Source organism: Abramis brama (genome assembly GCF_963993115.1).
Source record: "Abramis brama genome assembly, chromosome: 19".
Classification (NCBI taxonomy): domain Eukaryota; kingdom Metazoa; phylum Chordata; class Actinopteri; order Cypriniformes; family Leuciscidae; genus Abramis; species Abramis brama.
In genome coordinates this window covers 4,440,779-4,468,509 of record NC_139981.1, presented here as the reverse complement: position 1 = coordinate 4,468,509, position 27,731 = coordinate 4,440,779, and the positions used below count along the sequence as shown (strand labels likewise).

Below are 27,731 nucleotides of genomic sequence, written 5' to 3'. Positions count from 1 at the left end.
ACCTACTATTTAAAATAATTTGAAAGTGAATAAAATTCAAAAATCACATGCTCTGGTTTCCAACCAATCATAAGACGAAGTGCGGCTGAGAGGTTATAAATATCAGGTGTAACCGCGGTTTGTTTGCACGTTGATGATGGATGAAACTCTACGGCAGACTAAATAACAATTTCCAAAACAGAAGCTCTATCGACAGGTAACATTTTGAAGTTATAATCTACGCTTAATACTTAACTTTCAAGTAATATTTGAGTGTTTTAACAACTTATAGCATGCGCGTGGCACACATTGCGCCCAACGCATTTTTTTTTTAAACGATGATCGGTTGCTTTCAAGTCTCTCGTGCACATATCTATTTGAACCAATTAGTTTCAGACTAGAGTAAATGTCATGAACATCTGTTTGACGTGATGCATTTCTTTGTGTGCATAAATAGGGAATATTAAACATGAATCAAAACGACGAATTTGAATTGTGACTCCATGAAGTCAAAATGGACATTCGTCTAATCTACTGATAATAAACATTATTCTTTCTCAGGTTCATGCACTTTCCTGCTTTGATAAAACTGACCAGACAGCACTTCTTCCTCTTCCAATCTTGAATAATAACAATGCTTAATGGAGATTCCCCTTTTCACTTCAAACCATTATCAGTATATTCACATTTGGTGTGCTCTAAGCAGCAGTGCAATGCCAACAGCCCTGTTTACAACATACAAGTACACATTTCAAATAATGAATCCAGAGCAAAGAAGAGACGCCTTGATGATTCATGCCTTGATGAGATCTGCGAGACCCCCCTAAAAAGGCAGCGCATCACTAGAACATGCTCCCAAGATCTTGGATATTGTTCCTTCCTGTCTGGATCGCAGGGATCCACACCTCTACAGCCACTAACAGTCACAAAGGACGTCACACCACCTCGGTCAAAGGTCAATCTGTCCCCTCTGGTGTCCACCCCTCTGTCCAAATGCAAACAGAACCATATAGATAGAGACCGGGAGAGTCTTCCCTCCCCGATACCGGTTCTGAAATGGGACAGAGAGGTTTCGACTGCCGAGATAAAACTGTGTGCATTCCTGAACTTCGATGCTTGCAGTTCTGTTGCTTTTGTTGGCTCTCAGGGAACTGGGAAGGGTGCGATCAGGGAGGTCTCGCAGAACGACTTTATCTCACTTCATGAATCAAAGTCTCAAAGCGCGCCCCCAGAGTCAGCTGTCCCATTGAAAGAGGAAGAAGAGCTGTTGTCGGTCAGTCAGCAGGCAGAGCCGGAGGCATCGGACAGAGGCCGAAATGAAGAAAGTGCCTCAGATACGTTTGAAAGCACGCTGCCCCTTCAGGTCCAGGTTTGGGCTCTATCTTTTATACATTTGTAGCATTGCCACTGGTTTCTGTCATTATTTACTATCCCAGAGCTTTGCTTTTATTTCGCCCGTGATTGAACACAAGAGAATATTTGAACAATCTTAAAGCAACTTTTTCAATGACAGTTCATATTGGCAACATCTGGAAAGCTAAACAAACCCTTAACAGTATTTGGTAACACTTAAAGGGATTCTCCACTTTAAAATGAAAAATCTGTCATCATATACTCACCCTCATGTTGTTTCAAACCTGTATGAATTTCTTTCTTCTGCTGAACAGAAAGGAAGATATTTAGAAGAATGTCAGTAACCAGACAGTGTTTGGTACCATTGACTTCCATAGTTGGAAAAAAATATACTGTGGAAGTCAATGGTACCAAACACTGTCTGGTTACTGACATTCTTCTAAATATCTTCCTTTCTGTTCAGCAGAAGGAAGAAATTCATACAGGTTTGAAACAACACAAGGGTGAGTAAATGATGACAGAATTTTCATTTTAAAGTGGAGTATCCCTTTAATACAGTTCCATTAGTTAATTTAGTAACATGAAGTAGCAATGAAAAATACTTTGTTGGTGTTCATTTCAACATTTACTAATACATTATTAAAATCAAATGTTTTCTGTCAATATTAATGGGTCTGAGCTAACATGAACTAACAATGAACTAACAATTTTTTTATTAAATAATGGTATAAAATATGAATAAATACTGTAACAATGGTATTGCTCATTGTTAATGTTATCTAATGCATTAACTAAAAGTACATTATTGCAAAGTGTTACCAAATATACCATATTCTTATAAAGCCTTATGTGAGGAACAGACCAAATTTAAATCAGTATTCACAGTCTTTCCCTCAGCTCTCAAATCTCATTCATGAAAATACATACTCATATTCAGTCAAGTAACACTGATGTACAGTATATAGTGCTTTTTACAATACAGATTATTTCAAAGCAGCTTCACAGTAATAAACAAGAAAATAACACTAATAGAGCAAAGTTTTTCAATTATGAAATACAGTTTCAACTCTAAAACGACAATTGTATAATTATTCAGCTCAATTTAGTTCAGTGTTGATTCCGTTTAGTTCTATAAACATGTCAGTGTTGCAATCAAGTACTCGAATGGGAATACTGACACAAATACCCATCTCTAGTCACTATGAACTCTCGTTGTATGCAAAAGAGATGTGTAAAGTATCTTCAGAGTGTATAAAAGAATGACAGAATTGCCATGAACAGATGTTACTCATCCGCAGTGTGTACTCCTACTTTTCCCACTGAGCAGGTGAAATCTAAAGTGGTGGTTCCGGACACGAAGACCACCTGCAAACCAGTGGTGTTGTATAGAGAAGAGGAGTGGGAGAGAAACAAGAGAACATATGTGGACTCGGTGAAGAGACACATGAAAGAGCAGAACGGAGCAGCAAACGGTATCACGCTTTACCAAACTATCATACATATCTGTGTTTTTCCAGGAGTGTACCAAACCTGTAGAAGTAATAGAGTGCTGCAGGAATTGTTTTTTTGTAGGCCAAAACCTGGACACATTAGCATTTTGTTTCCATCATCCCAAAGTCAATGAATGGATTTTTTTTGTTAAATGCATGAAATAACTAAGGTATGTTACTTGTTGACAGCCTTGTCGTGTTCACACTCTTGCAAACTATTCTAACTCAAACTTTAAAGGGATACTCCACTTTAAAATGAAAATTCTGTCATCATATACTCACCCTCATGTTGTTTCAATCCTTTATGAATGTCTTTCTTCTGCTGAACAGTAAGGAAGATATTTAGAAGAATATCAGTAACCAGACAGTTTCTGGTCTCGTTGACGTCCATTGTATATTTTTTTCCTACTATGGAAGTCAATGAGACCAGAAACTGTCTGGTTACTGACATTCTTCTAAATATCTTCCTTTCTGTTCAGCAGAAGAAAGAAATTCATACAGGTTTGAAATAGGGTTGTAAATCGGAGCCTTCATGACGATTCGATACGATACCGATTTCTTAAGCCAACGATTCGATTATTTTCGATACTTCAGAATTCCCCGCGATACGATTCAATACAAGATATTTTTACATGATATCTATTAAGATATCTATTTGCCTTTTATTGAGAATACAGAATACATATTATGTCGCCTTGAGGTAAATTGTAGTTTTCCTCGCTTTACCCCGGTCTTAAAGTAAAAAAGATGACTGTAAAAAATAGAATTAAATTAAATACATTTATGGTGAGATTACTACAATTTATTTAATTAAACACATTTATGGTGAAATTACTACATTTTCATGTCAATCTGTGTTCATTTTGACCACGAAACATGCGCTGTCACTTTAATTCAGCGCGTGCAGCACAGCAGAAATAGACTCGGTGCGGAAACGATCTCTGCACTTCTGTATACGCACTGCTCCTGGAACGGATCGACGGACTGCAACCGCGTGCAGTGTGAAAGCTCTAACCTGTTAACATGGGTACGGAAAAAAATACGCACTGCAAACGGAGTATGTGTGAAACGGGCGTTACAATAAAGTGCAATCAGACAAACGGCAACATCTCTTACCACTGCTCCATCTGTTTTCCTGAAGCCAAAATACTTCCACACCCATGACTTGACGCCGACTGGAGTGTTTAACATTTCACTTTCATTGCCAGCTCTCTCTGACGGTTCCATCGCTCTTGAAAGTCAGACTCAACAATGTGTGTGAACATAGATAGTAGGGCTGGACGATTTTGGCTAAAATCATAATCGCAATTAATCAAACAAGTTACCTCGATTACGATTATTAAACGATTATTTTAAAAAAATTCCTATGTCACTGGCAAGGCTTATACTGTAAATACGTTCACGGTTATTTTTTCTAATGAAAGAGTTAGAGATGTCCCGATACCACTTTTTCACTTCAGATACGATACCGATGCCGCTTTGGCTATTTGCCGATACCGATATCAAGCCGATATCTTTATTTTATTCTTGAACTAATACTACTAATAATATGGAAGCACTTTTCTCAATTAGCCACATAAAAACATCTCACTCAAATGGAGAACAAATACTTCTCCAGTATATAGTCCACAAAAACAGCTGATAATGAAAGACTGCCACCCTTTATTCTAAAGGCCCTGAGATATGTTTGGTAACCTGAATGAATTTAAAATTAATTTGCTATATTTCAGATCAATATATTTGTTTCCTTAAAATTTAAATTAACTTTAACTTCTCATCTGAATTATAAATAATTTATTTCTGTATAAAATAATACTACCATTAAAAACACATTTGATTTTATTTTTTAATCAATGTAGAATGTGTTACTTAAAAATAAAAAAAGATTAGTGCTCTGTTTTAGGACAAGAAATGAAAACCAATGCAATATGATGAATGTCCAAAAGATGAGATCAGTTTTGCTTTTTGATAATTTGATTAAAAAAAAAATGTACACTGTGTGTGTGTGTGATTTTGGTTGGGTGGCAGTTGTAGGTTTCAGTTTGACAAGAGTTTACAGTTTGACAAAAGCACAATGTTTTACACAAATATAAGTAGGCTAGGCTAAACACTTTGCAGTTTTAGTGATGTCCTGTATGAACAAATTGACGTTGATGTTATAATGACGAATGATGTTTTTTTATGTTTCCACAGTTAGATCGCGCCCGTGCCTCTCTCTCTCTCTCCGACACACACACACAGCATTGCAATCTTGACATCGCATCCTGTTCATTATGCTGCGTTCACACCAAACGCGAATAGAGCGTCAAATTCGCGTCTATCGCGTCTAGTTCTACGCTTAAAACATTTTGAATCCATTCGCGCGTCCAAAGCGAATAGGACGCGCGTAAGCGAGCGTTTGAAGCGAAATAGACGCGCGTTCAGAGCTAAGGAACGGGGCGGAGTCACGTGACTACACACGCGGTAATATGTTTTAAGGGGAAAGTTAACACACAGTGGGCGGAAATATTAATAGGATTAAAAAACCGAAATAACCGACTTGGTAAAATTACGTCGGTTATAGGCTCTGAATTTCGGTTTCGATTACTTTTCGATTAATCATCCAGCCCTAATAGATAGACTGTGAAACGTAAGTAATGCGTGTGAAGCGGTGTGAAGTAGAAGACAATAATGAGGTTAGCGCCACCCGCAGCTTAGTAGGTTGTATGCATATGTCGGAGCGGATGCTGAAAATAGACAGGCGGCAAAATAAGCACAATCGATACTCTTGCGGACGCATCGATGCATCGAATCGTCGGCTGTATAATCGATGCATCGATACGAATTGATTAATATTTAAGGCCATTGCACACTGAGTCCGAAATTTTCGCATGCGTTTTTTTTGTGTTCGTCAGCCTTAAAATTCGTCACGCACAGAATCCTTGCACACTGAGTCCGACGCGTATTTATTAAACCTTTGCGGAAAAAAACGCAAAAAATACAAAATGGATTCGTCAAGCAGTGAGGATGATTTTGTTGCCCTCTTTCTTCTAAAAAAGAGAAAAAGAAAGAGGAAATATTGGGTCCATCCAATCCTGAGATTGTGCCGAGAGGAAGGAGTTTCACCTCCTTATCAAGGAGTTGCGAAATTATCCCGAGCGATTCAAAATTTACCTCAGAATGTCAGTGGAACAGTTTGATGCTTTGATAGCGATACTGGAGACACATATTAAAAAGAAGACCACCAATTTCCGTGAACCACTCGATCCTGTTATGTCTAAGGTAGCCTATGGACACACACACACACGGCCGGTGGAAGCGCTGGGCAGACAGAACGTATCAGGTTATATTTTATACCCAAATAATACATGATTAGTAATCGAATTGGCTGCTCAATCACACCTTAATCAATCCGAAATTTCGATCTGAGGGGAGGTTTATTCCTTTTCTAATCTGATCGAGAGAACATGTAAACACTTGATCGAATTGATTTTAATTTTTAATTGATTGAATGAACTTGTCAGACACCATTCTGGATTTTGTTGTTCGCTTGTACGGCTCTGAATTGTCAAAAAACCTCTCAAAATACTGGCTGTGGATGCGAAAAACGCAGAAAATCGAACCCGATCCGAATTTTTTTATTACGGACGAAAGTTTCGTAGACAGTGTGCAAGCGTGATTGACATAACGTGAGGTCGAATTTTTTTTTTTTAACGTGCGAAAATTACGGATGCGAATTTCGGACTCAGTGTGCAATGGCCTTTACACCCCTAGTTTGAAACAACATGAGGGTGAGTATATGATGACAGAATTTTCATTTTAAAGTGGAGTATCCCTTTAAAGATCTAAAATTTGAAATAAAGATTGAAATAGTTTTTGGAAGCTTAATGGTGGTGACGTTGAAGTCATACGACCGTGCTGTAATTCGTTTATACGTAGCTTAACTTTAGCTTTTTACTTCTGGTAATAGTATTTAGGCTTTAACATTCACAAAAGTTTACTTTGTTCACATTTTGAGAAGTCGGACTACTAAAGATCACTTATCTTCATATCAGACTAAGTTGAGAAGGTGTTTTGATATTAAAGCAGCATGCTTTCCACTGCAGAAACATGAATGTGACATGAAGGACGTTGTTGATTAGTGTTGTGACGTGTGTGTGTGTTTGGCAGGTGCGATCACTGAGCTTCATTCTTTGATGAACTCCATTGCTAATCAGAAAACTGGAAGGAACGACCCACACTGGCAACACCCTTCAGATCTCACTCGCAAGTAAATGTCACAAAACCTGTCACGAACATATTACACCCCAAAATCAAAAGAAGTTATGTTATGCCTTTTTGAAATTTGAAATAAAATAAATAAATGAAATAAAAGGAAAATAAAGAAAGGAATAAATGACTTGATAAAACAAATACAAGAAAATATTTTTTCGAATAAAATTCTAAATATATAACTTTCTGTATTTTCTTTATTCTTTATTTCTTATTTTTTTATATATTTTTATTTATTCATTCGTCTATTTTTATATTTATTTATTTCTGTATTTATTTATGTCAAAATATTTTTTCTACATAATTTTTATAATTAAGCACATTTTACACCGTTATCATTATCATACTGCGTCTGGACGTTTTATGAGGGGGTACTACCAAATATAGATTCACATTCTGTATTAACAAATGTAGAAGTCACATGAAAGAATGCTAAATTTGACTTTAAAGGGATAGTTCACCCAAAAATTAAAATTTTATTACTTACCCTCACGTCGTTCCAAACCCGTAAGACTTTTGTTCATCTTTGGTAGACAAATGAAGATCTTTCTGTCCCTTCATTGACAGCTACAAAACTACCACTTTAAAAAAGAGTTCACAAAGAGATCGTAAAACTAATCCATATGAGTTTAGTCCAAATTTTCTGAAGAGACTCAGATCACTTTATAGGATGAACAGATTGAATTTAGGCTTTTATTCACATATAAACATTGAGCAGTGAATATAAACAGAAGCTCAACCGAACCTGCATTACACATGAGAACAAGCTTCATTGGTTCTTGTAGAAGCTCAAACGTGCTGCGTAACACAAGAATGAACATCATTGGTTCTTGCAGAAGCTCAAACGTGCTGCGTAACACAAGAATGAACATCATTGGTTCTTGCAGAAGCTCAAACGTGCTGCGTAACACAAGAATGAACATCATTGGTTCTTGCAGAAGCTCAAACGTGCTGCGTAACACGAGAATGAACATCATTGGTTCTTGCAGAAGCTCAAACGTGCTGCGTAACACAAGAATGAACATCATTGGTTCTTGCAGAAGCTCAAACGTGCTGCGTAACACAAGAATGAACATCATTGGTTCTTGCAGAAGCTCAAACGTGCTGCGTAACACGAGAATGAACATCATTGGTTCTTGCAGAAGCTCAAACGTGCTGCGTAACACGAGAATGAACATCATTGGTTCTTGCAGAAGCTCAAACGTGCTGCGTAACACAAGTGAACATCATTGGTTCTTGCAGAAGCTCAAACGTGCTGCGTAACACGAGAATGAACATCATTGGTTCTTGCAGAAGCTCAAACGTGCTGCGTAACACAAGAATGAACATCATTGGTTCTTGCAGAAGCTCAAACGTGCTGCGTAACACAAGAATGAACATCATTGGTTCTTGCAGAAGCTCAAACGTGCTGCGTAACACAAGAATGAACATCATTGGTTCTTGCAGAAGCTCAAACGTGCTGCGTAACACAAGTGAACATCATTGGTTCTTGCAGAAGCTCAAACGTGCTGCGTAACACAAGTGAACATCATTGGTTCTTGCTGAAGCTCAAACGTGCTGCGTAACACGAGTGAACATCATTGGTTCTTGCTGAAGCTCAAACGTGCTTCGTAACACGAGAGTGAACCTCATTGGTTCTTGCTGAAGCTCAAACGTGCTGCGTAACATGAGAATGAACCTCATTGGTTCTTGCAGAAGCTCAAACGTGCTGCGTAACACAAGAATGAACATCATTGGTTCTTGCAGAAGCTCAAACGTGCTGCGTAACACAAGTGAACATCATTGGTTCTTGCTGAAGCTCAAACGTGCTGCGTAACACAAGTGAACATCATTGGTTCTTGCTGAAGCTCAAACGTGCTGCGTAACACAAGTGAACATCATTGGTTCTTGCTGAAGCTCAAACGTGCTGCGTAACACGAGTGAACATCATTGGTTCTTGCTGAAGCTCAAACGTGCTTCGTAACACGAGAGTGAACCTCATTGGTTCTTGCTGAAGCTCAAACGTGCTGCGTAACATGAGAATGAACCTCATTGGTTCTTGCAGAAGCTCAAACATGCTGCGTAACACGAGAATGAACCTCATTGGTTCTTGCAGAAGCTCAAACGTGCTGCGTAACACAAGAATGAACATCATTGGTTCTTGCTGAAGCTCAAACGTGCTGCGTAACACGAGAGTGAACCTCATTGGTGCGTAACATGAGAGTGAACCTCATTGGTTCTTGCAGAAGCTCAAACGTGCTGCGTAACACGAGAATGAACCTCATTGGCTCTTGCTGAAGCTCAAACATGCTGCGTAACATGAGAATGAATCTTAATGGTTCTCGCACATCAAGTGAACCTTTGAGCTTCTGTTTAACTGATGTGAGTTGATGAATATTTATGTGAAATAAAAGCCTAAATTCAATCTGTTTATCAAATAAAGTGATCATGTCTCTTCAGAAAATTTAGACTAAACTGCTCAATTCATATGGATTAGTTTTACAATCTCTTTATGAACTTTAAGTATTGAAGTGGTAGATGTGTAGCTGTCAATGGAAGGACAGAAATCTCTCAGATTTCATCAAACACATCTTCATTTGTGTTCCGAAGATGAATGAAAGTCTTACGGGTTTGGAACGACATGAGGAAGAGTAATTAATGAGTAAAGAAATCTCTTTAAAGTGACTTTGAATCTTAAGGATCGTATGTTTAGCTTCTTGATTTAGTCTTTGTAGCCAGATTTATTTATTATCATTTCTTGTATAGTCTTACCAACATATTCTTGCCAAGAAGTGCCCACTTGGACAGGAAGAGACCATCTGATGTAAAGTACATGTTAAGTGACCAGCCTCAGTTCATTTTGTTTTTGTCTATTAATGCAGTCCCTCCACTAGAGGGAGCCTTCAAACTGCTAAAATGTGCAACCAGAGGCTGTTCTATTTGAATGGAAATCAATAGAGAAGCGCCATATTTCATTTTTGTCAGGAATAAAAATGTGGCTGTGATGTATAGAAATTTCAGGAAAAACTCTAAAATAATAAACTTTTATTATAGAAGTTAATAGTTCAAACAATCAAGGGATTATGGAAATGTGTGTAAACTTGGTGATTAGAATTTCTGTCCATCCATGACTAATGACTCGCAGGTGATATCTCACAGAAAGAAATCAAAGCAGCATATACAGTTCTGCTTATGAATATTTAGTTAGTTGTAGGTGGAGTGAAACCTGCAGTTTCCCAATTCTACAGTCTTCCTTCAGTCATTGTTGTGTGCTTTTTTTCTTCTCCATTTGTTTGTAGGAATTTCTGTAAGTCGTGTCTCAAAGGTCCATCAGTCTCTCTTGACGAGTGGCAGAAAAGAAACCGCCTTGCCTATCGACGCTTTGTTAATGTGCCAGACATTTTCCGCAGAAGCCCAATGCTCTGATTTATTTATTTGTTTTTATTGTTATATATATTTGTTGTAATTTCATATATTTGCTCTTTGTCATTGTTATAAAGAGGATCATTGGTTCATGCTGCTGGTTAGTTGCTCACTGAGAAGTCTGATCTGCTTTTGTGTTTATTTGTTTTTTCACTGTGTGTGGTGTGCGTTTGTACTGCATGTTTCATCTGGTGTTGGGCTAATTATCTATCTATATATATTGATATAAGTGTGTGTGTGTGAGAGAATTTGCATGATCTGTATTCTCAGTTGAGTTTAGTCCTTTACCTCAACCAGCGCTTATTCACCTAGTACTTACAGCTAATATAGTTTTAGTTTCAATAACTAGACAAATGTCTAATTTACTAAAGTTGAATGTTTGATTCGTTTCCTTTCCACTCCCTTGTACAGTACATTCAGTTATATGGTTGTACATAATTCATTTTTCTTTGTCGAGGGAAAACATTTCTTTGGCTTTTCTGTGAAGAATTGCAATTTTTTTAGCATTAAATGCATATAAATGGGCACATAGATAAAAGATTTTATATTTTGTAAGCAGGAAAATGTCCTTCCTTAGAGAAACTGATGTTCGACTGAATGTTGTGATCTTTCAATTGGTTTTGTTCATTTGTTACATTGCTTACAGTTTTATAACCTTTATACATTTAAATAAAAAAAAAATTACTTTATTTGTCTGTCTCTCGATCTCTCTCTTAGCATTATTCCTGCTCATTTGCAGGGTCCGCTTTACACACGCAATTCAAATCTATAAACACTGGTAAATGTGAAATATAAATCAATGCTTCTGATAGTCAATGACATGATCATTTAAATTGATTTAGATTTTTGTTCTTAAAGTTACTTTCTAAGTCAGACATTTCTGAATGTTTATCATTTATTTTTAAAAACTCAAAGTCATGCAAGCTATTTATCAACAGAACTGTTAGCAATACAAGCTTAACTTTTTGTTCTTTTTTCTTTGGTTTATAATCCGTTTCCTGTACAGGTCATAAGTAAAAATGATTGTAATATAAAAGAAAAAAATGGAAATAAAATGTGTGGGAATGTCAAAAATATCAAGTGAATGTCAAAAATATCACTTCAGTTCCCGTTTGTTTTCGGTCTGCCTTTACAAACGAGTAAATCTATAGATACCATACAGCATTCATTGGGAAAAAGGCATGTTTCTGCTTTGAAAAACACACATCTGGCATCAACAATCATTCCAATATAGAAGTCCCAATTTATACACTGAAAAATGTGTATTATAAATCTAAAAAATATTTTCTACAACCCCAAATCAGAAAAAGTTGGGACACTGTACAAATTGTGAATAAAAACAGAATGCAATGATGTGAAAGTTTCAAATTTCAATATTTTATTCAGAATACAACATAGATGACATATCAAATGTTTAAACTGAGAAAATGTATCATTTTAAGGGAAAAATAAGTTGATTTTAAATTTCATGGCATCTACACATCTCAAAAAAGTTGGGACAAGGCCATGTTTACCACTGTGTGGCATCCCCTCTTCTTTTTATAACAGTCTGCAAACATCTGGGGACTGAGGAGACAAGTTGCTCAAGTTTAGGAATAGGAATGTTGTCCCATTCTTGTCTAATACAGGCTTCTAGTTGCTCAACTGTTTTAGGTCTTCTTTGCCGCATCTTCCTCTTTATGATGTACCAAATGTTTTCTATTGGTGAAAGATCTGGACTGCAGGCTGGCCATTTCAGTACCCGGATTCTTCTACGCAGCCATGATATTGTAATTGATGCAGTATGTGGTCTGGCATTGTCATGTTGGAAAATGCAAGGTCTTCCCTGAAAGAGACGACGTCTGGATGGGAGCATATGTTGTTCTAGAACTTGGATATACCTTTCAGCATTGATGGTGCCTTTCCAGATGTGTAAGCTGCCCATGCCACACGCACTCATGCAACCCCATACCATCAGAGATGCAGGCTTCTGAACTGAGCGCTGATAACAACTTGGGTTGGGTTGTCCCAGTTTTCCAAAAAGAACTTCAAATTTTGATTCGTCTGACCACAGAACAGTTTTCCACTTTGCCACAGTCCATTTTAAATGAGCCTTGGCCCAGAGAAAACGCCTGCGCTTCTGGATCCTGTTTAGATATGGCTTCTTTTTTGACCCATAGAGTTTTAGCCGGCAACGGTGAATGGCACGGTGGATTGTGTTCACCGACAATGTTTTCTGGAAGTATTCCTGAGCCCATGTTGTGATTTCCATTACAGTAGCATTCCTGTATGTGATGCCTGGGCCTGAAGATCACAGGCATCCAGTATGGTTTTCCGGCCTTGACCCGGCCTTACGCACAGAGATTGTTCCAGATTCTCTGAATCTTTGGATGATATTATGCACTGTAGATGATGATAACTTCAAACTCTTTGCAATTTTTCTCTGAGAAACTCCTTTCTGATATTGCTCCACTATTTTTCGCCGCAGCATTGGGGGAACTGGTGATCCTCTGCCCATCTTGACTTCTGAGAGACACTGCCACTCTGAGAGGCTCTTTTTATACCCAATCATGTTGCCAATTGACCTAATAAGTTGCAGATTGGTCCTCCAGCTGTTCCTTACATGTACATTTAACTTTTCCGGCCTCTTATTGCTACCTGTCCCAACTTTTTTGGAATGTGTAGCTCTCATGAAATCCAAAATGAGCCAATATTTGGCATGACATTTCAAAATGTCTCACTTTCAACATTTGATATGTTATCTATATTCTATTGTGAATAAAATATAAGTTTATGAGATTTGTAAATTATTCCATTCCTTTTTTACTCACAATTTGTACAGTGTCCCAACTTTTTCTGATTTGGGGTTGTATTAAGTTGTGTGTGTGTGTGTAGCCTATGTATGTGTGTGTATATATACGCAAATTACTCAACTTTATTTATTTATTTATTACAGTTTTTCTCAATTGCTAAAACTAATTTCTGAAACCTTGCTCCATTTTCTGAAAACATTAAACACAAACATTAAACCTCTGACCTCTGAAACTTTCACCTCAAAACAGTTTTACCTGCGTTCAAAATCAAACACTGCTCTCAAATCATAAACAAAGTGATCAAAATGATATACACTATCAAGCAGTCAGTAAACAATACACCAAAAAATAAAAAACATTGTTCAAAACATATAGTTCTCATGGAGATGTATATTTTTAATCTCAAAACAAATTTCATATGTTTCCGTCATTGTCTTTTGATGAACGAAAACATGTTCTATCATAGTAGCTCAAAAGTAATCAGAAATTACTACTCTGCTTTGCTCTTTGCAATTTTTTGGTTCTTCCTCCTCCTTGTACCCTATTTTTACAGTACTGTACCCTGCATCTCACAAACTTGTCCTTTATCTCTGTAATTCTTGTTCTTTGTTGATATGAACCTGCAACCAGTCAAAATCTCAGCAGTCAGTGCTGTTAACAAATGGAAAGCACAATGTTCAGGGCCATACAATTTGTTCATTGTACAGTATACAGCCTACAATGCACTGTACAGTATACAATACTAAAAGGGACAAAAATCAAAGGAGTAAACGTGATCAGTGTGCTTCTTCTTGTCTTTGGGCATCATTTTAAACAGGTTAAATCAGTTTTGAGTGGTTGTGTTCAATTAATGACATGTGTTCTCTATTTGTATTTGATTGTTGCCGCTTTTGTTTACCAGTATGGATGACATGTGCATTAGAGTGCAGAATGTGTTTTGAGAATGAGAATGTGTTTAGAGTTTTGCTGAAAAGTGAGATCTGCAAATTGTGTTTTACCATGTGAAATGGTTTAAGGCATTGACAACAGACTGCACAATTAGCTAAATGAGTTCAGGCAACTGAGAACTTTGTTCAGCCAATGGGTTTTAGTGTTTTAGCAATTGAGAAAAACTGTAAATTTTGCCTTTTTGAATTGAAAATATGCTATAATTTCCTTGATTCATTTAGAAAGAATGCATGCATAATTAAAAATAAAATATTATTTGCAAATAGTTACAATTATTTCACTAATACAATAAGCCTTTCTTTCTTTTTCTTTATTCCCTTAAATCGCTTTTATAATTAATTAATTCCTTTAAATAATAATACCCAATTTTAGTTTGGGCTAAAGCCCCGAATATCCACTGACCTGCCAACAACCCAATGAGAATATATGTATATATACTCTCATTCCTGCGTAATAATCAAGAAACTTTGCTGCCATACCATAGCCATATCAGCCTAGAAAATCACAACTTTTCATTTTCCGTCGTAAAATGAGCCTATTTCCAAAAAAAGTGGAGTATCCCTTTAAGTACACTTTTTGAGTATCTGTACTTTACTTGATTTTACCGTACTTGAAACTGATTTTCATTTTCAGCGTTGGGTTTGGTCTTCTAAATGCGAATTTTGTCATTGTTTTGGTGCACACTAGCTTCAAGATAACAGTAAGGCAAACATATTCATACTAAAAGCCAAAAAACTTTAAATATGGTACTATTTGAGGGAACAGCTATTTGGGGGTCCAAAACCATTGTGGACGTTATTGAGTGCACTTATTCAATCTCACATTCAATCCCACTACTGGAACTGTGTTCTAGAAATAAATTTGATATTGATATGAGGGTAGGAAGGCAGACATAGATTCAGAGGCATAAGGTACTGTAAGTATTACACACAACAATGCAACAATAATAAAACAATGCATTGACATTTACTTTTGATACTTAAGTACTTTTTAACTTGTAACGGAGTAATATTTGACCAGTAGTATCTGTACTTTCACTCAAGTAAGGAAGTTGTGTACTTTGTCCACCTCTGAAAACATCTGTTCATAATCTGTGATTACACAATTCCAATATTGTCTGACGTCTGGAATAACTCTGCACTGATCAATCCGCATTTTTAAGACAGCTAATTTTACAGTAGGCTCATATTCAAAATGTCCTTCTCATATAATGCCAACGACCGCACAAATGGGCTTCCTTTGTGAAATATAGCAGACCACCGTTTTAAATAACAGTTTTAAAAAGGTGGCCTGCTATTTTTCACAAAGGAAGCTCAGTCAGTTAGATAGATAGATAAAATAAAAGTAAAAAATAATCCTGTAAAAAAACGGTAAACTACTGGCAGCTGTGGTTGCCAGCATCATACTGTAAAAATACGGTGTGTTACTGTTTTTGAAATTAACAGCTAAATACCATTTTGACAACTACAGTATAAAACTGTAATTTTACAGCACGGTATTTAACAGCTATATGCTGTAAAATCAGTTTTATACTATAGCTGTCAAAACAGTATTTAGCTGTTAATTTCAAAAACATTAACACACCATATTTTTATGGTATGATGCTGGCAACCACAGCTGCCAGTAGTTTACTGTTTTTTTACAGTATTATTTTTTACAATGACACCCCAATAATTTCAATTCTACATGCTATATATAACCCTGCACTTTATTTTTGTCATGGATTACAAAAAAGGAATAAAGCCAAGTTAGGATTTTTATTTTTTTATTCTGATACAACACCAGATAAATTCTGCTCAATTATTGTGAACTAAAACAGGCAAATAAAAAAATACAAGTAGTCAAGTAATATTCAGTGCATACAAATAAGCACCCATCAAAATGCAAAAATGGCTTAAGAAAAAGCAAACAAATACACAATATATAGAATTGACTTACCTGTATATGAAATACAAATCTAGTCTCAAATGAGGCTTCAGCAAACATTAGCCCAAAAACAGTTGCACTAAAACGAGGTGATTATTTAAAATAATTAAATAATAAATAATAAAATCTTAAATCAGGCTATAAAAAACACCAGCTTCAGCAAACATTAGCCCAAAAACAGTTGCACTAAAACAAAGTAATTATTTTAAATAAATAAAAAAACCATGGCCACCATGTTTCTGAAAACAAACCGCATGTGTGGGGAGTGTCAGCTACATTTTAAATGAAGTGCCACTCAAAGTCCATAAGTCTTTTTAAAAGATTTGATACTTTGGTACAGACGGTTATGGTCTTCTTCTGCACGGTTTTCCCATATTATTTGGACATCACTTTACCCCTTGCAGCTTTGGTCCCCTTTTCTGGATTAATTCCAACAAAACGTCTGAAAAATAAGAGGAGAATATCTTCAGTGAACAATGATTTAAAAGGAATAGTTCACCCAAAACATTAATTTATCCCATAATTTACTCACCCTCAAACCATCCTAAGTGTATATGGCTTTCTTCTTCCAGCCAAACACAATCAGAGTTATATTAAATAATATCCTTCCCAGCTTTGTAATGGCACTGAACAGTGTCAAGTTTTTGAAGCTCCAATAAACGCATCAATCAATCATAAAAGTAATCGATATGAATCCAGTGGGGTTAATAAATGTCTTCTGAAGAAAAGCCATGCGTTTTTGTAAGAAAGATATCTGTATTTTATAACCTTATAAAATATAATCACTGGCTTCTGGCATGGCCGTATGCGTGTTCATGATTGAGTTGAGTTCTGGCGGAAGGGTGACCTCTGACCGGACGCATGACGTAGGACGTATGGCGAAGACATAGCGAAAGCTTAGGTTAGAATTGATGAATGCGGAAGTGCAGAGGATAGAGCAAAACACAAAATGCCGGTCATGAATTAGAAGTCTAAAAAGAGACGTTTTGAAAGAAAAGGACTTTGATATAAGATTTCATATGTCGGGTCAGAGGTCATTCTTCCGCCGGAACTTGACTCTCTCATGAACTCGCATACGGCTGTTGCCGGAAGCCAGTGATTATAGTTTATAAACATGGATATTTTTCTTACAAAAACCCATCGCTTCACTTCATTAACCCCCTGGAGTCGTATGGATTTTATGATGGATGCAGTTTTTGGAGCTTCAAAAACTCGGGATCTATTCGATGCCATTGCAAAGCTTGGAAGCCAGTATATTATTTTATATAACTCCGACTGTGTTCGGATCAAAGAAGAAAGTAATATACACCTAGGATGGCTTGAGGGTGGATAAATTTAAGTTTTGGGTGAACTATTCCATTGTCACCATACTAATACTAACATATTAATTAGAAATAAATAAAATAAGTCCAAACTTGTTACTTTTGAAGGAATTCCAGTGTGGGTGCTGCTTCCTCTTGGTACTGCAAATTAAAGATGTAATACAAAGAGAACATCAAGTCCAGAGAGAAAAGTTGGCTGCACACCCACACTGGCTGATTGTTGGCAGATTATTCGGCCTTCCAGGCTGATCATCCATCGTTTCATCCATTGCCCCGGATTATCACCTGGACCATAAAGGAATGGATAAATGAATGTTTATTCTATGATCTCTGGAGAGCTTGGTGTAGAAAAGGTAGTGAGAAATTAATACATTATTTTATAACCTGAAAAAAGGCACACAATGTCATGTCTTACAAGATAACAAGACCTACAATATCTCTATAAAAATAAAAAAAGGAAAAGGAAAGCTTGTTTTAGTATGTTTTTAAGCTTCCGAAAGGGAAAAAAAGTTTACAATACAATAAAGTGTAGTGATTGTGTTGTAAAGACTCAGCTGTGATGAATAAAAATGTCCTCAAATTCAAACCAGCACAGTGCAATAAAACATGATTCAAAGACAGTAAACTCTAGAGTGAAGCACATAAATGTGAATCCTCTCATAATAGTAAAACTTGTGTGAGCCTTGTTTTAGTGAAACAAATTGCAGACATGTCTAATATGATATACTTACCAAGCAGGATCAAACGAGGACTCACAGGCAGGTTACCCGTCTTTTCGAGGTCAGCAGGAGTGGCAGACATCTATTGTCAGAGATAACAATTTAAGACAACTGACAAATCTTAATGTGATACTTGCTGATGTGATATAAATATTTTATGTAATGGGTATTTTCAACATTAAATGTACAGAGAAACGCAGACTAAGGATGCTCAGGTCAAAGGCCATATATACTTAACCAAAAGTGCTTAACACAGTAGAACTAACAGTCATATGACTAGCTCAGATCATTACAAACTAATCACCAGAACAAATCACAGTGAAGAAGATTTGAGTGACATTGATTTTTACTCAACTGTATGATATAAATGAACATGTATCTTTCTATTCAGGAGATTCACTTGGTTGTTGTGGCCAGTGATCTCCCGGCCGTGAATAAAACTTCATTTCTACAAAGAGCAACTTGGGAGTCGTGTGTCGTGGTTATTTTCTCCTAAACCTAACTACCTGGGTCTCGTCTACTGGCGACGTCCCCACTCGGGTAGATTATTCCCTAAACTAACTACCTGGGTCTCGTCTACTGGCGACGTCCCCACTCGGGTAGCTGATATCTGAGTCTCGTCTCCTGGCGACGTCCTCACTTGGATATCTTACCTAATCTACTTTTCGGCTCTATTTATTGGTTCCCGTCCCCGACGTCCCCACTCTATAGATCACCGGACTACCTGGCTCTATTTATTGGTTCCCGTCCCCGACGTCCCCACTCTATAGATCACCAGCTTTCCTAACTTGTTTTCTTTAAACTAACTTACTTTCCTAAACTAGCTTCCTGCGCAGGAATAAATTGACAAACAGATCTGCAATTGTCCTTTAAATGCTTTAATCACGGCCAGGAGATCTTCCCGAGCAGTTCTCAGGGAATCTCTCCCAAGAAGCAAGGCCGGAGGATCTCAGACAAATTCCATTGAGAATCCCATCGAAAAACACATATACAACAGTTTTTATAGTATGGAGGTATGGCATAAATGTCAGGCTGCATTACATAATTTCCCCACTATTTGATTGGTTCTTCATATGCAAACCCCTCTGTTACTAGGTAAAGCAAACTCTGATCTTGTGATTACTTATCACAAGGTTCTAACGATGACTTAATTTGTTCTAACAGACTGTCTAGGTTTACTTCCCAAAACTATGTTATTTTTACCCATAGACACATACTCAAAGTCACAAGTTTTTCCCCAAAGAGTTTTGACACATTAAAAGCATATCAATGTTATTCCTGCAAGAAAAACAAATGTTAGTTAATTTTAGATTAGTTAGATTAATTTAAAGTTGATTAATTAAAATCCACCACAATTCCCCTCTCTGGTCGTAATCATACTCTACGACCAAATAAAATATGAATCTGGATTTTTAATTACTCTAATGAATGAACTGCCTGATTACCTGCAATCTAATTTACCTTTCCCAAATCATCCCATTATAAGTCAGTGACTATAATACCACCTGATATCTCTAATCATACCATGTTCCATCTTTTACTTTATAATACCTGTCAAATATTCCTTCAATCAGCATCCTAAGTTGTAATTAAAATACCACCTGTTTACAATGTTACTACATACACATACCATCTTCTCCATCTCCTTCATCTTCTTCCCAATCCCAACATTCTATCTTCAAACGATCTAATTCTATCTTTAGTAAAACACTAAAACACTATACCATAGTACATTGCCTTTATAACTTTAGTAGACCTTGAGTCAAGTTTAAGTATCATCTTTCACTGGATTTTGAATCTCATTGATCTATTAGGCCTTTAACAGGCTGATACTGCTGATTAACCATTTTTCTTAACCTTATTTGTTAGCTTTTAATTCAAGCAGGCAATTGTTTTACTTAGTAAGATCTATTTAAGGATCTGTGTAATAAAATCTAACCAAAGAAGTTCTAAAATCTTTTCATTTCCATCCTTAACACAAATATCAATAATTGTATTATTTTGTTTCAAAACAATGTCATTAATTTAAAATTAACTCTGTTTCACCCAGCTCTTGCCATGAGAATAGCCTTAGCTGCTGATATGCTATTTAATCATTAATTACCTATCCTAAAATCCTATTTTTTTCCAGAATTAACTGATGGACATAACATGTCCTGCCTCTGTTTGTTTGCAATGCGGAATAGCTCATAATGGATCCATTGATCCAGATCATTAAATCTGTAACTTCATTCTGAATTAAGAAAACTTTTTAGAATTTTGCTTTATGAGCAAATATTCTATTTCACTGAAATGTCTAAACTGTTTAGATTCATTTTAGTTTAAATTTGACATGTTTGAGTTACATTGTTCTTGGTCTTGGTTTTAACTTTGTGCCCCCTACATAATTTTCTTTAACGTTGAAGACCTTTCTCAATAAAACGAATCCATATTTCATCTCTGGAAGCCGGGCTAAATAAGCAAGCACTGTTACTGTATTCCTAGATAGACTAGACCCGCAGTCACCTCTCAGATATCAAATACAGACATTAGACAATACATAAAAGGAACATTTCAATAATCACACTGGTAACTTCTTTAACTAATAATAATTCAGAAATTAAATATGTTTCCCAAAATCAATCTCCCTTTGAAAGTTTTTCTTTTGCTATTTTAACAAATGGAAACACCTAAAAAAAATATATTTAATGTAGTCATTAATTAATCGCTATAGAAGTTTACCCAATTATCTATTCGGACCTAGTCCGGCAAAGTAACTTATCCTCTCTTATTAGAGAACAACTATTACAACTATTAATTTTTATTTTATTTTTTAGCATCTATGATATCTGAATTAGGGTTCTAAAACCCTCAAGTTTCTTCAAAAATAGTCCCTAGATTATTTTTATCTTTACAGTAATGTACCTATTTAGAGTCCCTATACTCTACAGAATTAAGAGATTTTCCTCTTTCCAATTTACATGTACCTGAAATATTTTCAAATTAATCAATAATTGATCAAATCATGAAATCTAATTACTCAGTCCTACAGTCTAGTTTGATTGAAACAAATACAACATCAATAAACATCACACAAAATTAACTATTATGCTAAGCTTAAACCATTAGTTGTTCCACATCTCCCTCCAGATGTGTTGATCATCTCGTTGCCCCATGGACGTTCCATCTTCACCTTGATAACTCTTTGCGAATTGTCGCAAGGTCTTTCCACCGTCGGTAGAGGAGGCCAGTTACTAGCACTGCCTGTTTTCCTCTACTTGACGCCGTGCGTTGTCGTTGGTGTTGACGTTGGCGTTGGTGTGTGTGGTTGCTGAGGGCTGGTTGGTGTAGTTTAAGTCGAGTTGATTGGACGGAGGTGTCACCGCACCCCAGATGGGACCTTGTTTGTGGAGTGAACCATTTCCTGGCTGCTTTCACCTGTGAATGGAGATCTTAAGTATTTTTGTTAATTACAACATCATGTATCATGTCGCCAGACTCATCTGCTTATCTGGCCGGTCGTCCTTTTTTGATGAGACCTGTAAAATTTCATGTTAAACAGTAACAAAACAATATTTTATACATTTGGAACAGAATCAGTTCTGTTCGATGAGATCCATCATGACATCCTGTAAAAAGTAAAAAGTTAAATATGGGGTGGACAGGGCAAGCTTGCTTGCTCTCTGCCTTCCCAAAGTTATACGCTGCACATGTGTGGCATTGTTTATTTCTGCCATAACAATAAACCCAGCTCAGGACAGTTAGTCAAAATCATCCATGGTCGTTGTTTTGTTGGGTATATTTTCTTCCCTGTTTTGATTGACATAATTTATTTGTCTTTGAACACCATATTTCACACACTCACTTTCACACACCCCTCTCTGGCCAGAGATTCATACATTCTTGTCTGCCATAGCAGTTTATGAACTGAATGGGGAACATTTATTATGTGTGGGATACCACTAAATCTGAACGGTAACAAAGTTCGACGACGGAAACTACTGAACGTAGACACACTGTGGCATTCCCCTTGCGACAGTGTCTAAACGTTAGGATATCAATTTTCTATTGTCCGATGCAGTCGCCATGTGATTGAGTTTACACAGTGGACGTAAACCTAACTTTCCAAAAATCAAATAGATTAAACACTTTTAATAATAATCATCGTATAGACCTACAATTGCAGTTGAGAGAATACGTTTAAATTTCTCAAATGCAATTTGTCCTTCTTTGCACAATTTCAATTTTCCAACTTTTTGTTGTTGCTCATAAGCTATTTAAAAGAAGATTTGGAAATCTTCACACAACCTTTGATCCATGGACAAAAAGAAAATAACATTTCCATCTCGTACCCCTGATGATGACAGCATGTGATTTCAAAAGTTTAGAAAACATTGTTTCTATTGAATCTAGAAAATTACCTTTAAATGAAATGGAGTGACTAATATTTTTACTTTTCTAGTCATAATTTCTCTTTAGACGCCTTGTGGCCTATATTGTATTTTTTTATTTTCCATAGAATTTTGCATAGTCAATAACCTATTAATGCTTTTACATAACTCTCACTATGCCAAATCCAGCCTCAGTTTTAACTGAGTGTTAACTTCCGCTATTGAACTTCCTGCAGAAGGGCTGTTACTGACTGGTATCTATTGAAAGCAGATTCAAAGAGTTAGTTTAAACAGAGAAGAATATGAAAAATTGCTGAAACCAGCGGATAATCAAAAACAATCAAGTTAAATAATAACTAAATTTGAAACGGTCTCTGTAGTGATCATTGAAAATGCAGCACCTGGTCCACAAGGCTAATTGTCTTTCTGTGTGGATTGTCATTCAGTTGAACTTCAGGCTGATACAGTGGATCGTCAGGCTGTGATGGCACTCTCATCGGTCTGACTTTTGCATCTCCTGCCACAAAATGTCATAATGCATGGCAAAATTGTCTTTAGGAAAAGTCTCAAGTGAACTGTCACCTTTGCAGGCTGAATCAGTCTCCCCATGCTGACCCCTCTCAGAAGTCTCAACTTCCTCTTTCAGGAGGGCGGCTGCAGGCCCCACTTCCTCTTTTATTTTTCTGCAGTCATCTCACTTTTTCAAGGCAGCTGTCTGAAATCTTGAACACTCAGAGAACCGCAAAAATCAAATTAAACAGCTTAATTTCCAAAAGTCTCTTCTGGTTTACAACACAGCAATTCCTCAATTTATTAAAAAGCTTAGTCCTTCATTGCGGAAAAAAGCAAGCACTTCTTCTTTGCAAAGATGCAGGAAAAAGCAGGAAAACTCCTCTAATCATAATACAGTGTATAATGTAAACAAAAATAATTCTTTCTTTTCTCTTTTACCAGAAACTAAAATAAAATGGCTCTAAGATGTCTGTTATGTGCTTGTTCAAATCACAATTTATATTTAAAGTTGGTCACCCAATCTCATTCTCATACTATGCACAAAAATTATCTTAGTTAAACATAAACCATTGACTCTTAGAATCTCTTAGATCAAAACCATTTTTTCACACTGTCTCCCAGGGATAACGGGATACAAATTCTAGATGCCTTCATATAGAATGTATATTATTTAGACACGTTTAGTTAATATCTTATTATTTTTTCATCACTTTAAGAGCACCCATTGCTCGGTTTTATATATCTCATCTACTTTAATAAATCAAAGTCTAACTCATAAAAGTTTCTTCATTACTCAAAATTTCCTAATTATCACAGAATGCATATTCCTATTATTATGATTTATAATTTTAACAATTTCTTCATTGATTTCAAAATGTAAAACTTCATAAATCTCAGGATAACAATATTGATCTATTTATCTTGTTTCCACATTTCTTTCTTTATCTTTCTTTAATAACCTTTCTTTAATTCAATTTCAAACAAAATTTCAAACAAAAAGCAAGTTCCATTAATACAGCATCTCAGGGTATTTTCCCCTCCTGGATCTGGTTTCCAGCATGACTAGTTGCTATTTGCAGAACAAAGTTTCATCAACAGCTTTCTAGGCGCACTCTCAAAAACAACAAATAAAATACTCAACATATACTAATTTGGTTGAATTTAACCATAATCATTCATTGCCCTTAATAGACAAGGTCAAACATATCTTTTTTAATCACTTAAATCTTTTAGATGTGATTACCAGTTTTCTTCAAAATTTTACTTAACAGAATTAGCCAATTTTTAATTAAACCTTTTAATTAATTTAGAAGCATTTCAAAGGAAAAGTGCTGAGGTCTGTTTGTCCTACCTTAATACTTTAGGTCCTTTTAGCCCGACTGGAATGGTCCCTCTGTCGAACAGGGTTCTGCAGTCTGCAGAATGAAGACAACGTGGTTCCTCGCTCCCATCGATCCGACAGAGGGAGATTCCGAGGACTCCTGGCTGGCTCGCCAAACTGTCGTGGTTATTTTCTCCTAAACCTAACTACCTGGGTCTCGTCTACTGGCGACGTCCCCACTCGGGTAGATTATTCCCTAAACTAACTACCTGGGTCTCGTCTACTGGCGACGTCCCCACTCGGGTAGCTGATATCTGAGTCTCGTCTCCTGGCGACGTCCTCACTTGGATATCTTACCTAATCTACTTTTCGGCTCTATTTATTGGTTCCCGTCCCCGACGTCCCCACTCTATAGATCACCGGACTACCTGGCTCTATTTATTGGTTCCCGTCCCCGACGTCCCCACTCTATAGATCACCAGCTTTCCTAACTTGTTTTCTTTAAACTAACTTACTTTCCTAAACTAGCTTCCTGCGCAGGAATAAATTGACAAACAGATCTGCAATTGTCCTTTAAATGCTTTAATCACGGCCAGGAGATCTTCCCGAGCAGTTCTCAGGGAATCTCTCCCAAGAAGCAAGGCCGGAGGATCTCAGACAAATTCCATTGAGAATCCCATCGAAAAACACATATACAACAGTTTTTATAGTATGGAGGTATGGCATAAATGTCAGGCTGCATTACATAATTTCCCCACTATTTGATTGGTTCTTCATATGCAAACCCCTCTGTTACTAGGTAAAGCAAACTCTGATCTTGTGATTACTTATCACAAGGTTCTAACGATGACTTAATTTGTTCTAACAGACTGTCTAGGTTTACTTCCCAAAACTATGTTATTTTTACCCATAGACACATACTCAAAGTCACAAGTTTTTCCCCAAAGAGTTTTGACACATTAAAAGCATATCAATGTTATTCCTGCAAGAAAAACAAATGTTAGTTAATTTTAGATTAGTTAGATTAATTTAAAGTTGATTAATTAAAATCCACCACACGTGTCAGGTATTTGCTGCGCAGCTGAGAAACAGATTCTACGCTTAAAAGAAAACAAAAGAACATCAAAGTGTGATTGAGGTAGTAATAGTAGCTTCATCGACGGGACGCCGTCACCTTACTTCAGGGAAGTATTGTATTGTATTGTATTGTATTTTTAACAACTGCAAGTTGTTTAAATTGTCCGTGGTAAAGAAGTTCGTATTAAGTATTTCCACGACACTGATAACGTTGATAATATTCTACAGAGGTAAAAGGCTTTTTGTACTCAGAACAGGAATAGTTTATCCAAAATTATCATTCTCTCATCATTTACTCACCTTTATGTTGATTCAAACTTGTATGAGAAAAAATATGATATTTTGATGGGAGTAAATGATGAGAGGGCTATCATGTTTGGTTGAACCATTCCTATACAGGTGTTCGTTGTAAGAATTAAAGATAAACTTACATTTTCTTGAAGAATGAGTCCTTCTTGCTTTTCCATGAAGTGAGCCATTAGGAGTTGAACAATGTGGTAAGATGAATCAATGGGTTCATCTTTGGAAAGGATTGACTTGACTTCGGAGTTGGTGGCTTGCTTTTAAAAAACTCTACGATGCTCTTTCCACACTCCTCCATAGAAAGTTCGAGTGCACGCAGGACATTAATGTCAGTGAGAAGCTCAAAATGTGCGAACAGGCCTTTCTGAAAAAAGAGGTATGGCCACTTTTCCTTCAACTCCGCAACAGAAGGTGCTGGCACACTATTTATTTGGCTTCATTGCAGGCAGAAAGTTGTCTCCATCAGTTTTTCTACTTCAGCTTTCTCAGCTCCCTTTGCACCTTCTTGACAGTAGAGATGCTCCAGCTTCTGACGTTTAGTATCAATGGAGACATCTCTCTCCTCTAAACGAAGAATAGCCTGAAACCGGGTGCAACCATATGTGTCAGTGGGTCCTCTTTTAACACCACTGCCAGATGACCGGTGCTGTCGGAAGCTAGTGGTCCGACTGAGGTTCTCTATTCTTGTCTTGATCTGGGCCAAAAGTGAGCTGTAACCTTCCCGTACAACTCGGCCATCATGAAGCTGATCCGCAAAGCTCTGGGGATATTTTGATGGACAATCGCTTTACAAATGGTAAGACACTGTGCACGTGTTGGGGTTGGCTCAAATTTTCTCATTTCATCTGCAAGCACCCTGACCATTTGTCGTCTTGCTGGTGGTGAAGGTCTCTTCTCAGAGGAGATAGCAGACTGAATTTCTGCAGGCATGAGCTGCCATGGTACCTGAAAGGTATTTGACCACGATTTCCTAAAATGGGATGTAGATGGCTGACTGTCTTCAAGACAGCTTGATTCTCCATCAGTAGTTACCGACATATTAGAAGAGCATGGCTGTGGTGAGGAGCTCTCAGCTGATAAGGAAGGAGTGTGCTGCATGCTGGTGAGATCCAAAGTGACAGTTTCTGACTCTATGAGAAATACAAAATATCAAACATGTAGTTAAAATCCACTTGATCTGTACAGACACAACTTGATATATACAGAATAAAATTGATACAATTCCACACACGGTAACAATGGCCGGTTTTCTAGAAATGTAGACATCTTAATCAAATCTTAATGTCCACAAACGGATGATTGGTCCAAAATGAATAATGAGCTCTAGGTAGTGGCTAATGTAATGATGTTTAGGTCTGAGAGAGTAAGTGGGAAACATGTGTTTCCTAAAATGTAGGTACTCATCAATCAAAACTCTCAAATACCCTATCTTACCATTGTAAATGGCTGGTGCGCAAACAAGTGCAACAATTTCCCTTAACAGTAAAATTAGTTGCCAAACTTCATTCACACCAGGTGATTCAATTTTGTCACCAATTAACATTGGCAGCATCCTCAAAAAACACCAGTTCTGTACAGCATGCCCACTTAGCTTCTCACTTCCTGGGTTAATCTCACACGGTCTGTCACAGTTGTCATTACCTAGAAACTTGAACTGACTAATCCTTCGATTCAATTCCAGGTATGTAAACTGTCTGTCAACCTTTACAAGATGTTGTATACATAAAGCAAGGTCATACGACACGACCAGGGCTGGACTGGGACAAAAAATCGGCCCTGGCATTTTGGCCCAGACTGGCCCATATGATCATAAACACCACCCATCTTTGCACGCCCTTAAATACATGCATACCAACTCCTATTCCTTAAAACCACTAATGCCAGGTAATGAGTGAGTATAGGAACAAGTGAGAGTTAACAGATGAAATAAGTAAAAATTTGACATTTATTAATACAGTTGAACTA

General features: G+C 36.8%; 1 protein-coding gene across 1 annotated transcript; it reads left to right on the top strand.

The window, feature by feature from the left end:
- The first annotated feature begins 125 nt into the window (after nt 1-125).
- kop (askopos) lies at nt 126-11,142 on the top strand. The gene is made up of 5 exons (XM_084093457.1): nt 126-196; nt 541-1,348; nt 2,660-2,804; nt 6,972-7,071; nt 10,352-11,142. The coding sequence occupies exons 2-5, from the start codon at nt 614-616 to the stop codon at nt 10,476-10,478; spliced, it is 1,107 nt and encodes a 368-aa protein (XP_083949583.1). The 5' UTR covers nt 126-196; nt 541-613; the 3' UTR covers nt 10,479-11,142.
- The last annotated feature ends 16,589 nt before the right edge of the window (nt 11,143-27,731 follow it).

What these genes read in the sequence shown, in the direction of transcription:
- kop (XM_084093457.1), top strand. Translation starts at nt 614, where the DNA reads ATGCTTAATGGAGATTCCCCTTTTCACTTCAAACCATTATCAGTATAT. An exon ending in CGCTGCCCCTTCAGGTCCAG is followed by an intron (nt 1,349 to 2,659) that starts GTTTGGGCTCTA and finishes CCCACTGAGCAG; the next exon opens with GTGAAATCTAAAGTGGTGGT. An exon ending in GCAGAACGGAGCAGCAAACG is followed by an intron (nt 2,805 to 6,971) that starts GTATCACGCTTT and finishes TGTGTTTGGCAG; the next exon opens with GTGCGATCACTGAGCTTCAT.